The sequence below is a fragment of the Tachyglossus aculeatus genome (genome assembly GCF_015852505.1).
Source record: "Tachyglossus aculeatus isolate mTacAcu1 chromosome 12 unlocalized genomic scaffold, mTacAcu1.pri SUPER_6_unloc_1, whole genome shotgun sequence".
In the NCBI taxonomy this organism is placed as follows: domain Eukaryota; kingdom Metazoa; phylum Chordata; class Mammalia; order Monotremata; family Tachyglossidae; genus Tachyglossus; species Tachyglossus aculeatus.
The window spans coordinates 3,611,844-3,629,338 of record NW_024044828.1 but is presented as its reverse complement, the minus strand read 5'-3'; the positions used below and the strand labels follow the sequence as shown (position 1 = coordinate 3,629,338).

Genomic DNA, 17,495 nt, shown 5'->3' with positions numbered 1-17,495 from the left:
ATTTCCCCTATCTGCAATTTATTTTAATACTATCTGCCTCCACCTTTAGATTGTAAGCTTCTTGTAATCAGGGATCACACCTACCAACTCTATTACGTTGTACTTTCCCAAGCACTTAGTACCGTGCTCTGCACACAGTGAGCGCTCAATAAACACGGTTGCTAATTTCCACCCCCACTGCTTCTGTCATGTTACCCTCTCAGCAGTCACCCACTTATCTGTTTCTTTACTTTATTATTGATTTATTTATCCACCTGTGCTGATTATGGATGCCAGTTCTGATGTTTATTTTATTATTTTTGTCCACTTATGTCTGCTTGTCATCTCCATTCAACTACTAGAGTCCTCCAGACTGTAAGCTTGTCATGGGCAGGGAACGTGACCACTAATTCCACTGTACTGTAATAATGATAATAATAATAATAATGGTCCTTGTTAAGCACTTTACTATGTGCCAAGCACTGTTCTAAGTGCTAAGGTAGATCCAAATTAATCAGGCTGGACACAGTCCCTATCCCACACGGTACTCACGCTCTTATCCCCATTTTACAGATGAGGTAACTGAAAACCAGAGGAGTTAAGTGGCTTGCCCAGGGTCACACAGCTCAGAGCTGGGATAGAACTTAGGTCCTTCTGACTGAAGGGCCCTCCCAAGAGCTTAGTGGCAATGACTCAATTTCTAGTCTTTGAACAGGGCGTGAGAGATGGCCCTGTCCCCCTTTGCCTTTGGCTCGTTGCTTTATTTTAGCAGGAAGAGGCAACCCACACACTGCTAGGTCTGGGGAGGAGAGGGAATTGGCTGGGAGGCCCCCCAAGGCCGAGAGGGATGAGATGCCCCTGCCGCCGGAAAAGACACCCAACTTACACACAGTTCCCCTTCAGGCACCGTCCATGGCCGCTGCACATATCGATGCAGCCGTCCCCGATGTACACGTTGTCCAGTGCCCAGGTCTGCTGCTTGTCGAAAGGGGCAGGCTGATGCCAGCGGAAACGGGTGGCCTGAGACCTACGGGAGAGAGGGAATTCGAGTGAGAAAAGGTTTGGGCTCTGGCCCTTTGTGCAGGGACCCGATTTCTGGCTTAGGTGGAATCCAAGAACTACTTTTCCAAGAGAAAGAGTGGAGAGCTCCCTGCCTTCAGCCTCACCCTGCCCGGGGCCAATCCATCCACCTCTACGTCAAGCAGGAACTCTTTTACCATTGGCTCTAAGCTACAGACGATTTTAAACTCGTTGCGGGCAGGGAACGTATCTACCCGCTGTATTGTACTGTACTCTCCCAAGTGCTTAGTACAGTGCCCTGAATGCAGTAAGCACTCAGCAAATATCACTGACTGATCAGCTTTGTAACACTCAATCAGTTCTCCCTGCTACATATCCTTGCTACTCTCCTACTCCAACCCAGCCCATACACTTCACTCCTCTAATAACAATCTACTCACTATATCTCTAGACTGTCAGCTCATTGTGGGCAGGGAACTTGTCTGTTTATTGTTATATTGCACTCTCCCAAGCACTTAGTACAGTGCTCTGCACACAATAAACACTCATTAAATACAACTGAATGAATGACTATCTCGCTCTCTGCCACCTGACTGACTTCCAGTCTCCCTATTTTTAAAGCCCTTTGAAAATTGCATCTCTTCCAGCAGGCCTCCTCTAATTCACTCTCATTCTCCCTCCCACTGCTGCCACTTTAGCACGTCTATCTCACCTCTGCATGAAGGCCCTCAGCCAAGCACTGAACTTAGTGTCGGGAAAGATACAAGATAATCAGATTGGACAGAGTCTCTGTCCCACATAAGGCTCCCACTCTAAGTGGGAGGGAGAACAGGTATTGAATCCCCATCCACCTCCACATCAAACAGAAACTCCTTACCATCGGCTTTAAAGCAGTCAATCACCTTGCCCCCCCCACCTCAACTCGCTGTCCTCCTAGTCCAACCCAGCCACTTTGCTCCTCTAATGCCAACCTACTCACTGAACTTCTATCTCTTCTGTCTCACAGCTGACTTCACACCCACATCCTGCCTCTGGCCTGGATCACCCTCCCTCTTCATGTCCAACAGATACCTTCAAAGCCTGATCGAAGGCACATCTCCTCCAAGAGGCCTTCCATGATTAAACCCCCATTTCCTCTTCTCCCATTCCTTTCTGTGTCACCCTTGCATTTGGATTTGCTCATTTTATTCACCCCCTCCCAGCTCCACAGCACTTATGTACATCCCCCTTTTAGGCTGTGAGCCCACTGTTGGGTAGGGACTGTGTCTATATGTTTCCAATTTGTACGTCCCAAGCGCTTAGTACAGTGCTCTGCACATAGGAAGTGCTCAATAAATATGATTGATGATAACAGGGTAGGGGCCTGGGAATCACAATGTTTGCTGCCATTTGTCTGCTGCATGGGGACAGGGTAGAGGCCTGGGAGTCACAAGGTTTGCTACCATTTGGTTTTGTTCTCTGTCTCCCCCTTTTAGACTGTGAGCCCACTGTTGGGTAGGGACTGTCCCTATATGTTGCCAATTTGTACTTCCCAAGCGATTAGTACAGTGCTCTGCACATAGTAAGCGCTCAATAAATACGATTGATGATGACAGCGTAGGGGCCTGGGAGTCACGAGGTTTGCTGCCATTTGTCTGCTGCGTAGGGACAGGGTAGGGGCCTGGGAGTCACAAGGTTTGCTGCCATTTGGTTTTGGTCTCTGTCTCCGCCTCTTAGACTGTGAGCCCACTGTTGGGTAGGGACTGTCTCTATATGTTGCCAATTTGTACTTCCCAAGCGCTTAGTACAGTGCTCTGCACATAGTAAGCGCTCAATAAATACGATTGATGATGATGATGATGATGATATCTGTCATTAATTCATTTATATTAATGTCTGCCTTCCCCTTTAGACTGTAAGCTCACTGGGGGCAGGGGTTGTTTCTACCAACTCTTTTATACTGTACTCTACCAAGTACTTAATTCAGTGCCCTTAACACAGTAACCTCTCAATAAATATGACTGGCTGACTGATAGGAGTGAAAGCCATATAATTGAAGGAGTCTAATTGATACATGGTTCCATTCAATCAATCAGTGGTACTTATTGAGCACTTACTGTGTACTAAGCACTGATCACTGTACTAGGCACTCTCCCCCTTTTAGACTGTGAGCCCACTGTTGGGTAGGGACTGTCTCTATATCTTGCCAACTTGTACTTCCCAAGCGCTTAGTACAGTGCTCTGCACACAGTAAGCACTCAATAAATACGATTGATTGATTGATTGATAGGCAGTCAAAGTATATTCTGCAGCTTGGCATAGAAACATACAGCAGAAAATACTCAGGCGCTGGGAATGTCATTTTCGTCTGGGAAGGACAAATAAACCCAAACGTTTCTTTCAAACCAAACGTTTGCTGCCGCTTGTCTGCTGCATGGGGACAGGGTAGGGGCCTGGGAGTCACAAGGTTTGCTGCCATTTGGTTTTGTTCTCTGTCTCCCCCTTTTAGACTGTGAGCCCACTGTTGGGTAGGGACTGTCTCTATATGTTGCCAATTTGTACTTCCCAAGCGTTTAGTACAGTGCTCTGCACATAGTAAGCGCTCAATAAATACTATTGATGATGACAGGGTAGGGGCCTGGGAGTCACAAGGTTTGCTGCTGATTGTCTGCTGCATGTGGACGGGGTAGGGGCCTGGGAGTCACAAGGTTTGCTGCCATTTGTCTGCTGCGTAGGGACAGGGTAGGGGCCTGGGAGTCACAAGGTTTGCTGCCATTTGATTTTGTTCTCTGTCTCCCCCTTTTAGACTGTGAGCCCACTGTTGGGTAGGGAATGTCTCTATATGTTGCCAATTTGTACTTTCCAAGCGCTTCGTACACTGCTCTGCACATTGTAAGCGCTCAATAAATACGATTGATGATGACAGGGTAGGGGCCTGGGAGTCACAATGTTTGCTGCCGTTTGTCTGCTGCTTGGGGACAGGGTAGGGGCCTGGGAGTCACAAGGTTTGCTGCCATTTGTCTGCTGCGTAGGGACAGGGTAGGGGCCTGGGAGTCACAAGGTTTGCTGCCATTTGATTTTGTTCTCTGTCTCCCCCTTTTAGACTGTGAGCCAGCCCACTGTTGGGTAGGGACTGTCTCTATATGTTGCCAATTTGTACTTTCCAAGCGCTTAGTACACTGCTCTGCACATTGTAAGCGCTCAATAAATACTATTGATGATGACAGGGTAGGGGCCTGGGAGTCACAAGGTTTGCTGCCGTTTGTCTGCTGCATGGGGACAGGCTAGGGGCCTGGGAGTCACAAGGTTTGCTGCCACTTGTCTGCTGCGTAGGGACAGGGTAAGGGCCTGGGAGTCACAAGGTTTGCTGCCATTTGATTTTGTTCTCTGTCTCCCCCTTTTAGACTGTGAGCCCACTGTTGGGTAGGGACTGTCTCTATATGTTGCCAATTTGTACTTTCCAAGCGCTTAGTACACTGCTCTGCACATTGTAAGCGCTCAATAAATACTATTGATGATGACAGGGTAGGGGCCTGGGAGTCACAAGGTTTGCTGCCGTTTGTCTGCTGCATGGGGACAGGCTAGGGGCCTGGGAGTCACAAGGTTTGCTGCCACTTGTCTGCTGCATAGGGACAGGGTAGGGGCCTGGGAGTCACAAGGTTTGCTGCCATTTGGTTTTGTTCTCTGTCTCCCCCTTTTAGACTGTGAGCCCACTGTTGGGTAGGGACTGTCTCTATATGTTGCCAATTTGTACTTCCCAAGTGCTTAGTACAGTGCTCTGCACATAGTAAGCGCTCAATAAATACGATTGATGATGACAGGGTAGGGGCCTAGGAGTCACAAGGCTTGCTGCTGATTGTCTGCTGCATGTGGACAGGGTAGGGGCCTGGGAGTCACAAGGTTTGCTGCCATTTGTCTGCTGCGTAGGGACAGGGTAGGGGCCTGGGAGTCACAAGGTTTGCTACCATTTGGTTTTGTTCTCTGTCTCCCCGTTTTAGACTGTGAGTCCACTGTTGGGTAGGGACTGTCTCTATATGTTGCCAATATGTACTTCACAAGCGCTTAGTACAGTGCTCTGCACATAGTAAGCGCTCAATATATACGATTGATGATGACAGGGTTAGGGGCCTGGGAGTCACAAGGCTTGCTGCTGATTGTCTGCTGCATGTGGACAGGGTAGGGGCCTCGGAGTCACAAGGTTTGCTGCCATCTGTCGGCTGCGTAGGGACAGGGTAGGGGCCTGGGAGTCACAAGGTTTGCTGCTGCTTGTCTGCTGCATGGGGACAGGGTAGGGGCCTGCGAGTCACAAGGTTTGCTGCCATTTGGTTTTGTTCTCTGTCTCCCCCTTTTAGACTGTGAGCCCACTGTTGGGTAGGGACTGTCTTTATATGTTGCCAATTTGTACTTCCCAAGCGCTTAGTACAGTGCTCTGCACATAGTAAGCGCTCAATAAATACGATTGATGATAACAGGGTAGGGGCCTGGGAGTCACAAGGTTTGCTGCCATTTGTCTGCTGCATGGGGACAGGGTAGGGGCCTGGGAGTCACAAGGTTTGCTACTATTTCGTTTTGTTCTCTGTCTCCCCGTTTTAGACTGTGAGCCCACTGTTGGGTAGGGACTGTCTCTATATGTTGCCAATTTGTACTTCCCAAGCGCTTAGTACACTGCTCTGCACATAGTAAGCGCTCAATAAATACTATTGATGATGACAGGGTAGGGGCCTGGGAGTCACAAGGTTTGCTGCCGTTTGTCTGCTGCATGGGGACAGGGTAGGGGACTGGGAGTCACAAGGACTGCTGCCATTTGTCTGCTGCGTAGGGACAGGGTAGGGGCCTGGGAGTCACAAGGTTTGCTGCCATTTGGTTTTGTTCTCTGTCTCCCCCTTTTAGACTGTAAGCCCACTGTTGGGTAGGGACTGTCTCTATATGTTGCCAATTTGTACTTTCCAAGCGCTTAGTACAGTGCTCTGCACATAGTAAGTGCTCAATAAATACGATTGATGATGTCGGGGTACCGGCCTGGGATTCACAAGGTTTGCTGCCATTTATCTGCTGCATGGGGACAGGGTAGGGGCCTGGGAGTCACAAGGTTTGCTGCCATTTGGTTTTGTTCTCTGTCTCCCCCTTTTAGACTGTGAGCCCACTGCTGGGTAGGGACTGTCTCTATATGTTGCCAATTTGTACTTCCCAAGTGCTTAGTACACTGCTCTGCACATAGTAAGCGCTCAATAAATACGATTGATGATAACAGGGTAGGGGCCTGGGAGTCACAATGTTTGCTGCCATTTGTCTGCTGCTTGGGGACAGGGTAGGGGCCTGGGAGTCACAAGGTTTGCTGCCATTTGGTTTTGTTCTCTGTCTCCCCCTTTTAGACTGTGAGCCCACTGTTGGGTAGGGACTGTCTTTATATGTTGCCAATTTCTACTTCCCAAGCGCTTAGTACAGTGCTCTGCAAATAGTAAGCGCTCAATAAATACGATTGATGATGAGAGGGTAGGGGCCTGGGAGTCACAAGGCTTGCTGCTGATTGTCTGCTGCATGGGGACAGGGTAGGGGCCTGGGAGTCACAAGGTTTGCTGCTATTTGTCTGCTGCGTAGGGACAGGGTAGGGGCCTGGGAGTCACAAGGTTTGCTGCCATTTGGTTTTGTTCTCTGTCTCCCCCTTTTAGACTGTGAGCCCACTGTTGGGTAGGGACTGTCTCTATATGTTGCCAATTTGTACTTCCCAAGCGCTTAGTACAGTGCTCTGCACATAGTAAGTGCTCAATAAATACGATTGATGATGACAGGGTAGGGGCCTGGGAGTCACAAGGTTTGCTGCCATTTGTCTGCTGCATGGGGACAGGGTAGGGGCCTGGGAGTCACAAGGTTTGCTGCCGCTTGTCTGGTGCATGGGGACAGGGTAGGGGCCTGGGAGTCACAAGGTTTGCTGCCATTTGGTTTTGTTCTCTGTCTCCCCCTTTTAGACTGTGAGCCCACTGTTGGGTAGGGACTGTCTCTATATGTTGCCAATTTGTACTTCCCAAGTGCTTAGTACAGTGCTCTGCACATAGTAAGCGCTCAATAAATACTATTGATGATGACAGGGTAGGGGCCTGGGAGTCACAAGGTTTGCTGCCGTTTGTCTGCTGCTTGGGGACAGGGTAGGGGCCTGGGAGTCACAAGGTTCGCTGCCGCTTGTCTGCTACATGGGGACAGGGTAGGGGCCTGGGAGTCACAAGGTTTGCTGCCATTTGGTTTTGTTCTCTGTCTCCCCCTTTTAGACTGTGAGCCCACTGTTGGGTAGGGACTGTCTCTATATGTTGCCAACTTCTACTTCCCAAGAGCTTAGTACAGTGCTCTGCACATAGTAAGCGCTCAATAAATACGATTGATGATGTCGGGGTACCGGCCTGGGAGTCACAATGTTTGCTGCCATTTGTCTGCTGCATGGGGACAGGGTAGGGGCCTCGAAGTCACAAGGTTTGCTGCCATTTGGTTTTGTTCTCTGTCTCCCCCTTTAAGACTGTGAGCCCACTGTTGGGTAGGGACTGTCTCTATATGTTGCCAATTTCTACTTCCCAAGCGCTTAGTACAGTGCTCTGCACATAGTAAGCGCTCAATAAATACGATTGATGATGACAGGGTAGGGGCCTGGGAGTCACAAGGTTTGCTGCCGTTTGTCTGCTGCATGTGGACAGGGTAGGGGCCTGGGAGTCACAAGGTTTGCTGCCATTTGTCTGCTGCGTAGGGACAGGGTAGGGGCCTGGGAGTCACAAGGTTTGCTGCTATTTGATTTTGTTCTCTGTCTCCCCCTTTTAGACTGTGAGCCCACTGTTGGGTAGGGACTGTCTCTATATGTTGCCAATTTGTACTTCCCAAGCGCTTAGTACAGTGCTCTGCACATAGTAAGCACTCAATAAATACGATTGATGATAACAGGGTAGGGGCCTGGGAGTCACAATGTTTGCTGCCATTTGTCTGCTGCATGGGGACAGGGTAGGGGCCTCGGAGTCACAAGGTTTGCTGCCATCTGGTTTTGTTCTCTGTCTCCGCCTTTTAGACTGTGAGCCCACTGTTGAGTAGGGACTGTCTCTATATGTTGCCAATTTGTACTTTCCAAGCGCTTAGTACAGTGCTCTGCACATAGTAAGCGCTCAATAAATACGATTGATGATGATGATGATGATGATATCTGTCATTAATTCATTTATATTAATGTCTGCCTTCCCCTTTAGACTGTAAGCTCACTGGGGGGCAGGGGGTTGTTTCTACCAACTCTTTTATACTGTACTCTACCAAGTACTTAATTCAGTGCCCTTAACACAGTAACCTCTCAATAAATATGACTGGCTGACTGATAGGAGTGAAAGCCATATAATTGAAGGAGTCTAATTGATACATGGTTCCATTCAATCAATCAGTGGTACTTATTGAGCACTTACTGTGTACTAAGCACTGATCACTGTGCTAGGCACTCTCACCCTTTTAGACTGTGAGCACACTGTTGGGTAGGGACTGTCTCTATATGTTGCCAACTTGTACTTCCCAAGCGCTTAGTACAGTGCTCTGCACACAGTAAGCGCTCAATAAATACGATTGATTGACTGATTGATAGGCAGTCAAAGTATATTCTGCAGCTTGGCATAGAAACATACAGCAGAAAATACTCTGGCGCTGGGAATGTCATTTTCGTCTGGGAAAGACAAATAAACCCAAACGTTTCTTTCAAACCAAACGTTTGCTGCCGCTTGTCTGCTGCATGGGGACAGGGTAGGGGCCTGGGAGTCACAAGGTTTGCTGCCATTTGGTTTTGTTCTCTGTCTCCCCCTTTTAGACTGTGAGCCCACTGTTGGGTAGGGACTGTCTCTATATGTTGCCAATTTGTACTTCCCAAGCGCTTAGTACAGTGCTCTGCACATAGTAAGCGCTCAATAAATACTATTGATGATGACAGGGTAGGGGCCTGGGAGTCACAAGGTTTGCTGCCATTTGGTTTTGTTCTCTGTCTCCCCCCTTTTAGACTGTGAGCCCACTGTTGGGTAGGGACTGTCTCTATATGTTGCCAATTTGTACTTCCCAAGCGCTTAGTACAGTGCTCTGCACATAGTAAGCGCTCAATAAATACTATTGATGATGACAGGGTAGGGGCCTGGGAGTCACAAGGTTTGCTGCTGATTGTCTGCTGCATGTGGACAGGGTAGGGGCCTGGGAGTCACAAGGTTTGCTGCCATTTGTCTGCTGCGTAGGGACAGGGTAGGGGCCTGGGAGTCACAAGGTTTGCTGCTATTTGATTTTGTTCTCTGTCTCCCCCTTTTAGACTGTGAGCCCACTGTTGGGTAGGGACTGTCTCTATATGTTGCCAATTTGTACTTCCCAAGCGCTTAGTACAGTGCTCTGCACATAGTAAGCACTCAATAAATACGATTGATGATAACAGGGTAGGGGCCTGGGAGTCACAATGTTTGCTGCCATTTGTCTGCTGCATGGGGACAGGGTAGGGGCCTCGGAGTCACAAGGTTTGCTGCCATCTGGTTTTGTTCTCTGTCTCCGCCTTTTAGACTGTGAGCCCACTGTTGAGTAGGGACTGTCTCTATATGTTGCCAATTTGTACTTTCCAAGCGCTTAGTACAGTGCTCTGCACATAGTAAGCGCTCAATAAATACGATTGATGATGATGATGATGATGATGATATCTGTCATTAATTCATTTATATTAATGTCTGCCTTCCCCTTTAGACTGTAAGCTCACTGGGGGCAGGGGTTGTTTCTACCAACTCTTTTATACTGTACTCTACCAAGTACTTAATTCAGTGCCCTTAACACAGTAACCTCTCAATAAATATGACTGGCTGACTGATAGGAGTGAAAGCCATATAATTGAAGGAGTCTAATTGATACATGGTTCCATTCAATCAATCAGTGGTACTTATTGAGCACTTACTGTGTACTAAGCACTGATCACTGTGCTAGGCACTCTCACCCTTTTAGACTGTGAGCCCACTGTTGGGTAGGGACTGTCTCTATATGTTGCCAACTTGTACTTCCCAAGCGCTTAGTACAGTGCTCTGCACACAGTAAGCGCTCAATAAATACGATTGATTGACTGATTGATAGGCAGTCAAAGTATATTCTGCAGCTTGGCATAGAAACATACAGCAGAAAATACTCAGGCGCTGGGAATGTCATTTTCGTCTGGGAAAGACAAATAAACCCAAACGTTTCTTTCAAACCAAACGTTTGCTGCCGCTTGTCTGCTGCATGGGGACAGGGTAGGGGCCTGGGAGTCACAAGGTTTGCTGCCATTTGGTTTTGTTCTCTGTCTCCCCCTTTTAGACTGTGAGCCCACTGTTGGGTAGGGACTGTCTCTATATGTTGCCAATTTGTACTTCCCAAGCGCTTAGTACAGTGCTCTGCACATAGTAAGCGCTCAATAAATACTATTGATGATGACAGGGTAGGGGCCTGGGAGTCACAAGGTTTGCTGCCATTTGGTTTTGTTCTCTGTCTCCCCCTTTTAGACTGTGAGCCCACTGTTGGGTAGGGACTGTCTCTATATGTTTGCCAATTTGTACTTCCCAAGCGCTTAGTACAGTGCTCTGCACATAGTAAGCGCTCAATAAATACTATTGATGATGACAGGGTAGGGGCCTGGGAGTCACAAGGTTTGCTGCTGATTGTCTGCTGCATGTGGACAGGGTAGGGGCCTGGGAGTCACAAGGTTTGCTGCCATTTGTCTGCTGCGTAGGGACAGGGTAGGGGCCTGGGAGTCACAAGGTTTGCTGCCATTTGATTTTGTTCTCTGTCTCCCCCTTTTAGACTGTGAGCCCACTGTTGGGTAGGGACTGTCTCTATATGTTGCCAATTTGTACTTTCCAAGCGCTTCGTACACTGCTCTGCACATTGTAAGCGCTCAATAAATACGATTGATGATGACAGGGTAGGGGCCTGGGAGTCACAATGTTTGCTGCCGTTTGTCTGCTGCTTGGGGACAGGGTAGGGGCCTGGGAGTCACAAGGTTTGCTGCCATTTGTATGCTGCGTAGGGACAGGGTAGGGGCCTGGGAGTCACAAGGTTTGCTGCCATTTGATTTTGTTCTCTGTCTCCCCCTTTTAGACTGTGAGCCCACTGTTGGGTAGGGACTGTCTCTATATGTTGCCAATTTGTACTTTCCAAGCGCTTAGTACACTGCTCTGCACATTGTAAGTGCTCAATAAATACTATTGATGATGACAGGGTAGGGGCCTGGGAGTCACAAGGTTTGCTGCCGTTTGTCTGCTGCATGGGGACAGGCTAGGGGCCTGGGAGTCACAAGGTTTGCTGCCACCTGTCTGCTGCGTAGGGACAGGGTAGGGGCCTGGGAGTCACAAGGTTTGCTGCCATTTGATTTTGTTCTCTGTCTCCCCCTTTTAGACTGTGAGCCCACTGTTGGGTAGGGACTGTCTCTATATGTTGCCAATTTGTACTTCCCAAGTGCTTAGTACAGTGCTCTGCACATAGTAAGCGCTCAATAAATACTATTGATGATGACAGGGTAGGGGCCTGGGAGTCACAAGGTTTGCTGCCGTTTGTCTGCTGCACGGGGACAGGGTAGGGGACTGGGAGTCACAAGGATTGCTGCCATTTGTCTGCTGCGTAGGGACAGGGTAGGGGCCTGGGAGTCACAAGGTTTGCTGCCATTTGGTTTTGTTCTCTGTCTCCCCCTTTTAGACTGTGAGCCCACTGTTGGGTAGGGACTGTCTCTATATGTTGCCAATTTGTACTTCCCAAGCGCTTAGTACAGTGCTCTGCACATAGTAAGCGCTCAATAAATACGATTGATGATGACAGGGTAGGGGCCTGGGAGTCACAAGGTTTGCTGCCATTTATCTGCTGCATGGGGACAGGGTAGGGGCCTGGGAGTCACAAGGTTTGCTGCTGCTTGTCTGCTGCATGGGGACAGGGTAGGGGCCTGCGAGTCACAAGGTTTGCTGCCATTTGGTTTTGTTCTCTGTCTCCCCCTTTTAGACTGTGAGCCCACTGCTGGGTAGGGACTGTCTCTGTATGTTGCCAATTTGTACTTCCCAAGTGCTTAGTACACTGCTCTGCACATAGTAAGCGCTCAATAAATACGATTGATGATGACAGGGTAGGGGCCTGGGAGTCACAATGTTTGCTGCCATTTGTCTGCTGCTTGGGGACAGGGTAGGGGCCTGGGAGTCACAAGGTTTGCTGCCATTTGGTTTTGTTCTCTGTCTCCCCCTTTTAGACTGTGAGCCCACTGTTGGGTAGGGACTGTCTTTATATGTTGCCAATTTCTACTTCCCAAGCGCTTAGTACAGTGCTCTGCACATAGTGAGTGCTCAATAAATACGATTGATGATGACAGGGTAGGGGCCTGGGAGTCACAAGGTTTGCTGCCATTTGTCTGCTGCATGGGGACAGGGTAGGGGCCTGGGAGTCACAAGGTTTGCTACTATTTCGTTTTGTTCTCTGTCTCCCCGTTTTAGACTGTGAGCCCACTGTTGGGTAGGGACTGTCTCTATATGTTGCCAATTTGTACTTTCCAAGTGCTTAGTACAGTGCTCTGCACATAGTAAGCGCTCAATAAATACTATTGATGATGACAGGGTAGGGGCCTGGGAGTCACAAGGTTTGCTGCCGTTTGTCTGCTGCATGGGGACAGGGTAGGGGACTGGGAGTCACAAGGACTGCTGCCATTTGTCTGCTGCGTAGGGACAGGGTAGGGGCCTGGGAGTCACAAGGTTTGCTGCCATTTGGTTTTGTTCTCTGTCTCCCCCTTTTAGACTGTAAGCCCACTGTTGGGTAGGGACTGTCTCTATATGTTGCCAATTTGTACTTTCCAAGCGCTTAGTACAGTGCTCTGCACATAGTAAGTGCTCAATAAATACGATTGATGATGTCGGGGTACCGGCCTGGGATTCACAAGGTTTGCTGCCATTTATCTGCTGCATGGGGACAGGGTAGGGGCCTGGGAGTCACAAGGTTTGCTGCCATTTGGTTTTGTTCTCTGTCTCCCCCTTTTAGACTGTGAGCCCACTGTTGGGTAGGGACTGTCTCTATATGTTGCCAATTTGTACTTCCCAAGCGCTTAGTACAGTGCTCTGCACATAGTAAGCGCTCAATAAATACGATTGATGATAACAGGGTAGGGGCCTGGGAGTCACAAAGTTTGCTGCCATCTGTCGGCTGCGTAGGGACAGGGTAGGGGCCTGGGAGTCACAAGGTTTGCTGCCATTTGATTATGTTCTCTGTCTCCCCCTTTTAGACTGTGAGCCCACTGTTGGGTAGGGACTGTCTCTATATGTTGCCAATTTGTACTTCCCAAGCGCTTAGTACAGTGCTCTGCACATAGTAAGCACTCAATAAATACGATTGATGATAACAGGGTAGGGGCCTGGGAGTCACAAGGTTTGCTGCCATTTGTCTGCTGCATGGGGACAGGGTAGGGGCCTGGGAGTCACAAGGCTTGCTACCATTTGGTTTTGTTCTCTGTCTCCCCGTTTTAGACTGTGAGCCCACTGTTGGGTAGGGACTGTCTCTATATGTTGCCAATTTGTACTTCCCAAGTGCTTAGTACAGTGCTCTGCACATAGTAAGCGCTCAATAAATACTATTGAGGATGACAGGTGTAGGGGCCTGGGAGTCACAAGGTTTTGCTGCCGTTTGTCTGCTGCACGGGGACAGGGTAGGGGACTGGGAGTCACAAGGACTGCTGCCATTTGTCTGCTGCGTAGGGACAGGGTAGGGGCCTGGGAGTCACAAGGTTTGCTGCCATTTGGTTTTGTTCTCTGTCTCCCCCTTTTAGACTGTGAGCCCACTGTTGGGTAGGGACTGTCTCTATATGTTGCCAAGTTCTACTTCCCAAGCGCTTAGTACAGTGCTCTGCACATAGTAAGCGCTCAATAAATACGATTGATGATGACAGGGTAGGGGCCTGGGAGTCACAAGGTTTGCTGCCATTTATCTGCTGCATGGGGACAGGGTAGGGGCCTGGGAGTCACAAGGTTTGCTGCTGCTTGTCTGCTGCATGGGGACAGGGTAGGGGCCTGCGAGTCACAAGGTTTGCTGCCATTTGGTTTTGTTCTCTGTCTCCCCCTTTTAGACTGTGAGCCCACTGCTGGGTAGGGACTGTCTCTGTATGTTGCCAATTTGTACTTCCCAAGTGCTTAGTACACTGCTCTGCACATAGTAAGCGCTCAATAAATACGATTGATGATGACAGGGTAGGGGCCTGGGAGTCACAATGTTTGCTGCCATTTGTCTGCTGCTTGGGGACAGGGTAGGGGCCTGGGAGTCACAAGGTTTGCTGCCATTTGGTTTTGTTCTCTGTCTCCCCCTTTTAGACTGTGAGCCCACTGTTGGGTAGGGACTGTCTTTATATGTTGCCAATTTCTACTTCCCAAGCGCTTAGTACAGTGCTCTGCACATAGTGAGTGCTCAATAAATACGATTGATGATGACAGGGTAGGGGCCTGGGAGTCACAAGGTTTGCTGCCATTTGTCTGCTGCATGGGGACAGGGTAGGGGCCTGGGAGTCACAAGGTTTGCTGCCGCTTGTCTGCTGCATGGGGACAGGGTAGGGGCCTGGGAGTCACAAGGTTTGCTGCCATTTGGTTTTGTTCTCTGTCTCCCCCTTTTAGACTGTGAGCCCACTGTTGGGTAGGGACTGTCTCTATATGTTGCCAAGTTCTACTTCCCAAGCGCTTAGTACAGTGCTCTGCACATAGTAAGCGCTCAATAAATACGATTGATGATGTCGGGGTACCGGCCTGGGAGTCACAATGTTTGCTGCCATTTGTCTGCTGCATGGGGACAGGGTAGGGGCCTCGGAGTCACAAGGTTTGCTGCCATTTGGTTTTGTTCTCTGTCTCCCCCTTTAAGACTGTGAGCCCACTGTTGGGTAGGGACTGTCTCTATATGTTGCCAATTTCTACTTCCCAAGCGCTTAGTACAGTGCTCTGCACATAGTAAGCGCTCAATAAATACGATTGATGATGACAGGGTAGGGGCCTGGGAGTCACAAGGTTTGCTGCCATTTATCTGCTGCATGGGGACAGGGTAGGGGCCTGGGAGTCACAAGGTTTGCTGCCATTTGGTTTTGTTCTCTGTCTCCGCCTTTTAGACTGTGAGCCCACTGTTGAGTAGGGACTGTCTCTATATGTTGCCAATTTGTACTTCCCAAGCGATTAGTACAGTGCTCTGCACATAGTAAGCACTCAATAAATACGATTGATGATGACAGGGTAGGGGCCTGGGAGTCACAAGGTTTGCCGCCGTTTGTCTGCTGCATGTGGACAGGGTAGGGGCCTGGGAGTCACAAGGTTTGCTGCCATTTGTCTGCTGCGTAGGGACAGGGTAGGGGCCTGGTAGTCACAAGGTTTGCTGCTATTTGATTTTGTTCTCTGTCTGCCCCTTTTAGGCTGTGAGCCCACTGTTGGGTAGGGACTGTCTCTATATGTTGCCAATTTGTACTTCCCAAGCGCTTAGTACAGTGCTCTGCACATAGTAAGCGCTCAATAAATACGATTGATGATAACAGGGTAGGGGCCTGGGAGTCACAATGTTTGCTGCCATTTGTCTGCTGCATGGGGACAGGGTAGGGGCCTCGGAGTCACAAGGTTTGCTGCCATCTGGTTTTGTTCTCTGTCTCCGCCTTTTAGACTGTGAGCCCACTGTTGAGTAGGGACTGTCTCTATATGTTGCCAATTTGTACTTTCCAAGCGCTTAGTACAGTGCTCTGCACATAGTAAGCGCTCAATAAATACGATTGATGATGATGATGATGATGATATCTGTCATTAATTCATTTATATTAATGTCTGCCTTCCCCTTTAGACTGTAAGCTCACTGTGGGCAGGGGTTGTTTCTACCAACTCTTTTATACTGTACTCTACCAAGTGCTTAATTCAGTGCCCTTAACGCAGTAACCTCTCAATAAATATGACTGGCTGACTGATGGGAGTGAAAGTCATATAATTGAAGGAGTCTAATTGATACATGGTTCCATTCAATCAATCAGTGGTACTTATTGAGCACTTACTGTGTACTAAGCACTGATCACTGTAGTAGGCAGTCTCCCCCTTTTAGACTGTGAGCCCACTGTTGGGTAGGGACTGTCTCTATATGTTGCCAACTTGTACTTCCCAAGCGCTTAGTACAGTGCTCTGCACATAGTAAGCGCTCAATAAATACGATTGATTGATTGATTGATTGATAGGCAGTCAAAGTATATTCTGCAGCTTGGCATAGAAACGTACAGCAGAAAATACTCAGGCGCTGGGAGTGTCATTTTCGTCTGGGAAGGACAAATAAACCCAAACGTTTCTTTCCACAAGCATTAGATGGCAGCATTATCTTTCCAATGATGGGCAGGAACAAGTGAATTGTCCTGGAAAAGGTCCACAGTAGGGAAAACTCCCCTGAATTATTTTTTGGGGGGAGAAGTCCAGTAAAAATGTCCAAAAGACTATGTGAAATAATCGATGAGATGAAAACCTCAGGGTGACATTAAACACTGGGCTGCCTGCTCTTGTTCAGTATGATGTCATTGTGTTACGCTGTGCACACCTGCGACTTCTATATGATGTCATTACATCAAGCTGTAATCATCATTTGAAAGTCTGCTCTCAAACCTACAGCGTTCCCATGGGGGTGCCCCTAGTCCCCACCACTGCTTCAGATCTATTGCATTTCCACCTCTGCCACTTGTGTTTTGTGTGTCCTTGGGCAAATCCCTTAACTTCTCTAGGCCTCAATTCTCTAGAGAATTGAGAACTGGGGAGAAGCAGAGTCCAGATAGTAATAATAATAATGATAGCATTTATTAAGCGCTTACTATATGCAAAGCACTGTTCTAAGCGCTGGGGAGGTTACTAAGTGATGAGGTTGTCCCACGGGGGGGCTCACAGTCTTAATTCCCATTTTATAGATGAGGGAACTGAGGACCAGAGAAGTTAAGTGACTTGCCCAAAGTCACCCAGCTGACAAGTGGTGGAGTCAGGATTTGAACCCATGACCTCTGACTCCAAAGCCCGTGCTCTTTCCACTGAGCCACGCTGCTTCCCCTTTCTCCACGGCTCAAAAAGCCACCCCATCACCATTATTCCTCTAGGCGGACAGCAACAAGGGTAGCGTCTTCTTCCAACATGAAGGAAAACCATGCATACACTTTGGAAATAGGATTGTTCCATGCCTCGTTTCCCCTTCTAGACTGTAAGCTCGCTGTGGGCAGGAAATGTCTTTCATATTGTTCTACTGCACTCTCCTAAGCGCTCTGCACACAGTAAGTGCTCAATAAATGCGATTGATTGACTCATTCACCCACTGGTTTGTTTCAAGTAGGCTGACAGAGAAGCCCGTTTGCTTGGAGGGATTTGAAGGAAGGGAGGGCAAAGGACTTGGTTGATGGGAATGGGCACGTGGGTGAGAAGAGGGAGGTGATCCAATCATTCCAAGGTATTTATTGAGCGCTTACTGTGTGGAGTGTGTGGAGAAGCAGCGTGGGCACAGGCCTGAGAGCTCGAGGACCTGTGTTT

General features: G+C 48.7%; 1 protein-coding gene across 1 annotated transcript in view; it reads right to left on the bottom strand.

Annotated features, from left to right (window-relative positions):
• Positions 1-17,495, bottom strand: part of RELN (reelin) — a 368,099-nt gene that overhangs the window by 34,670 nt on the left and 315,934 nt on the right. The window contains exon 48 of the mRNA XM_038740909.1: positions 866-1,006. Coding sequence (XP_038596837.1) covers positions 866-1,006 — 141 coding nt within the window. The remainder of the gene's footprint in view (positions 1-865; positions 1,007-17,495) is intronic.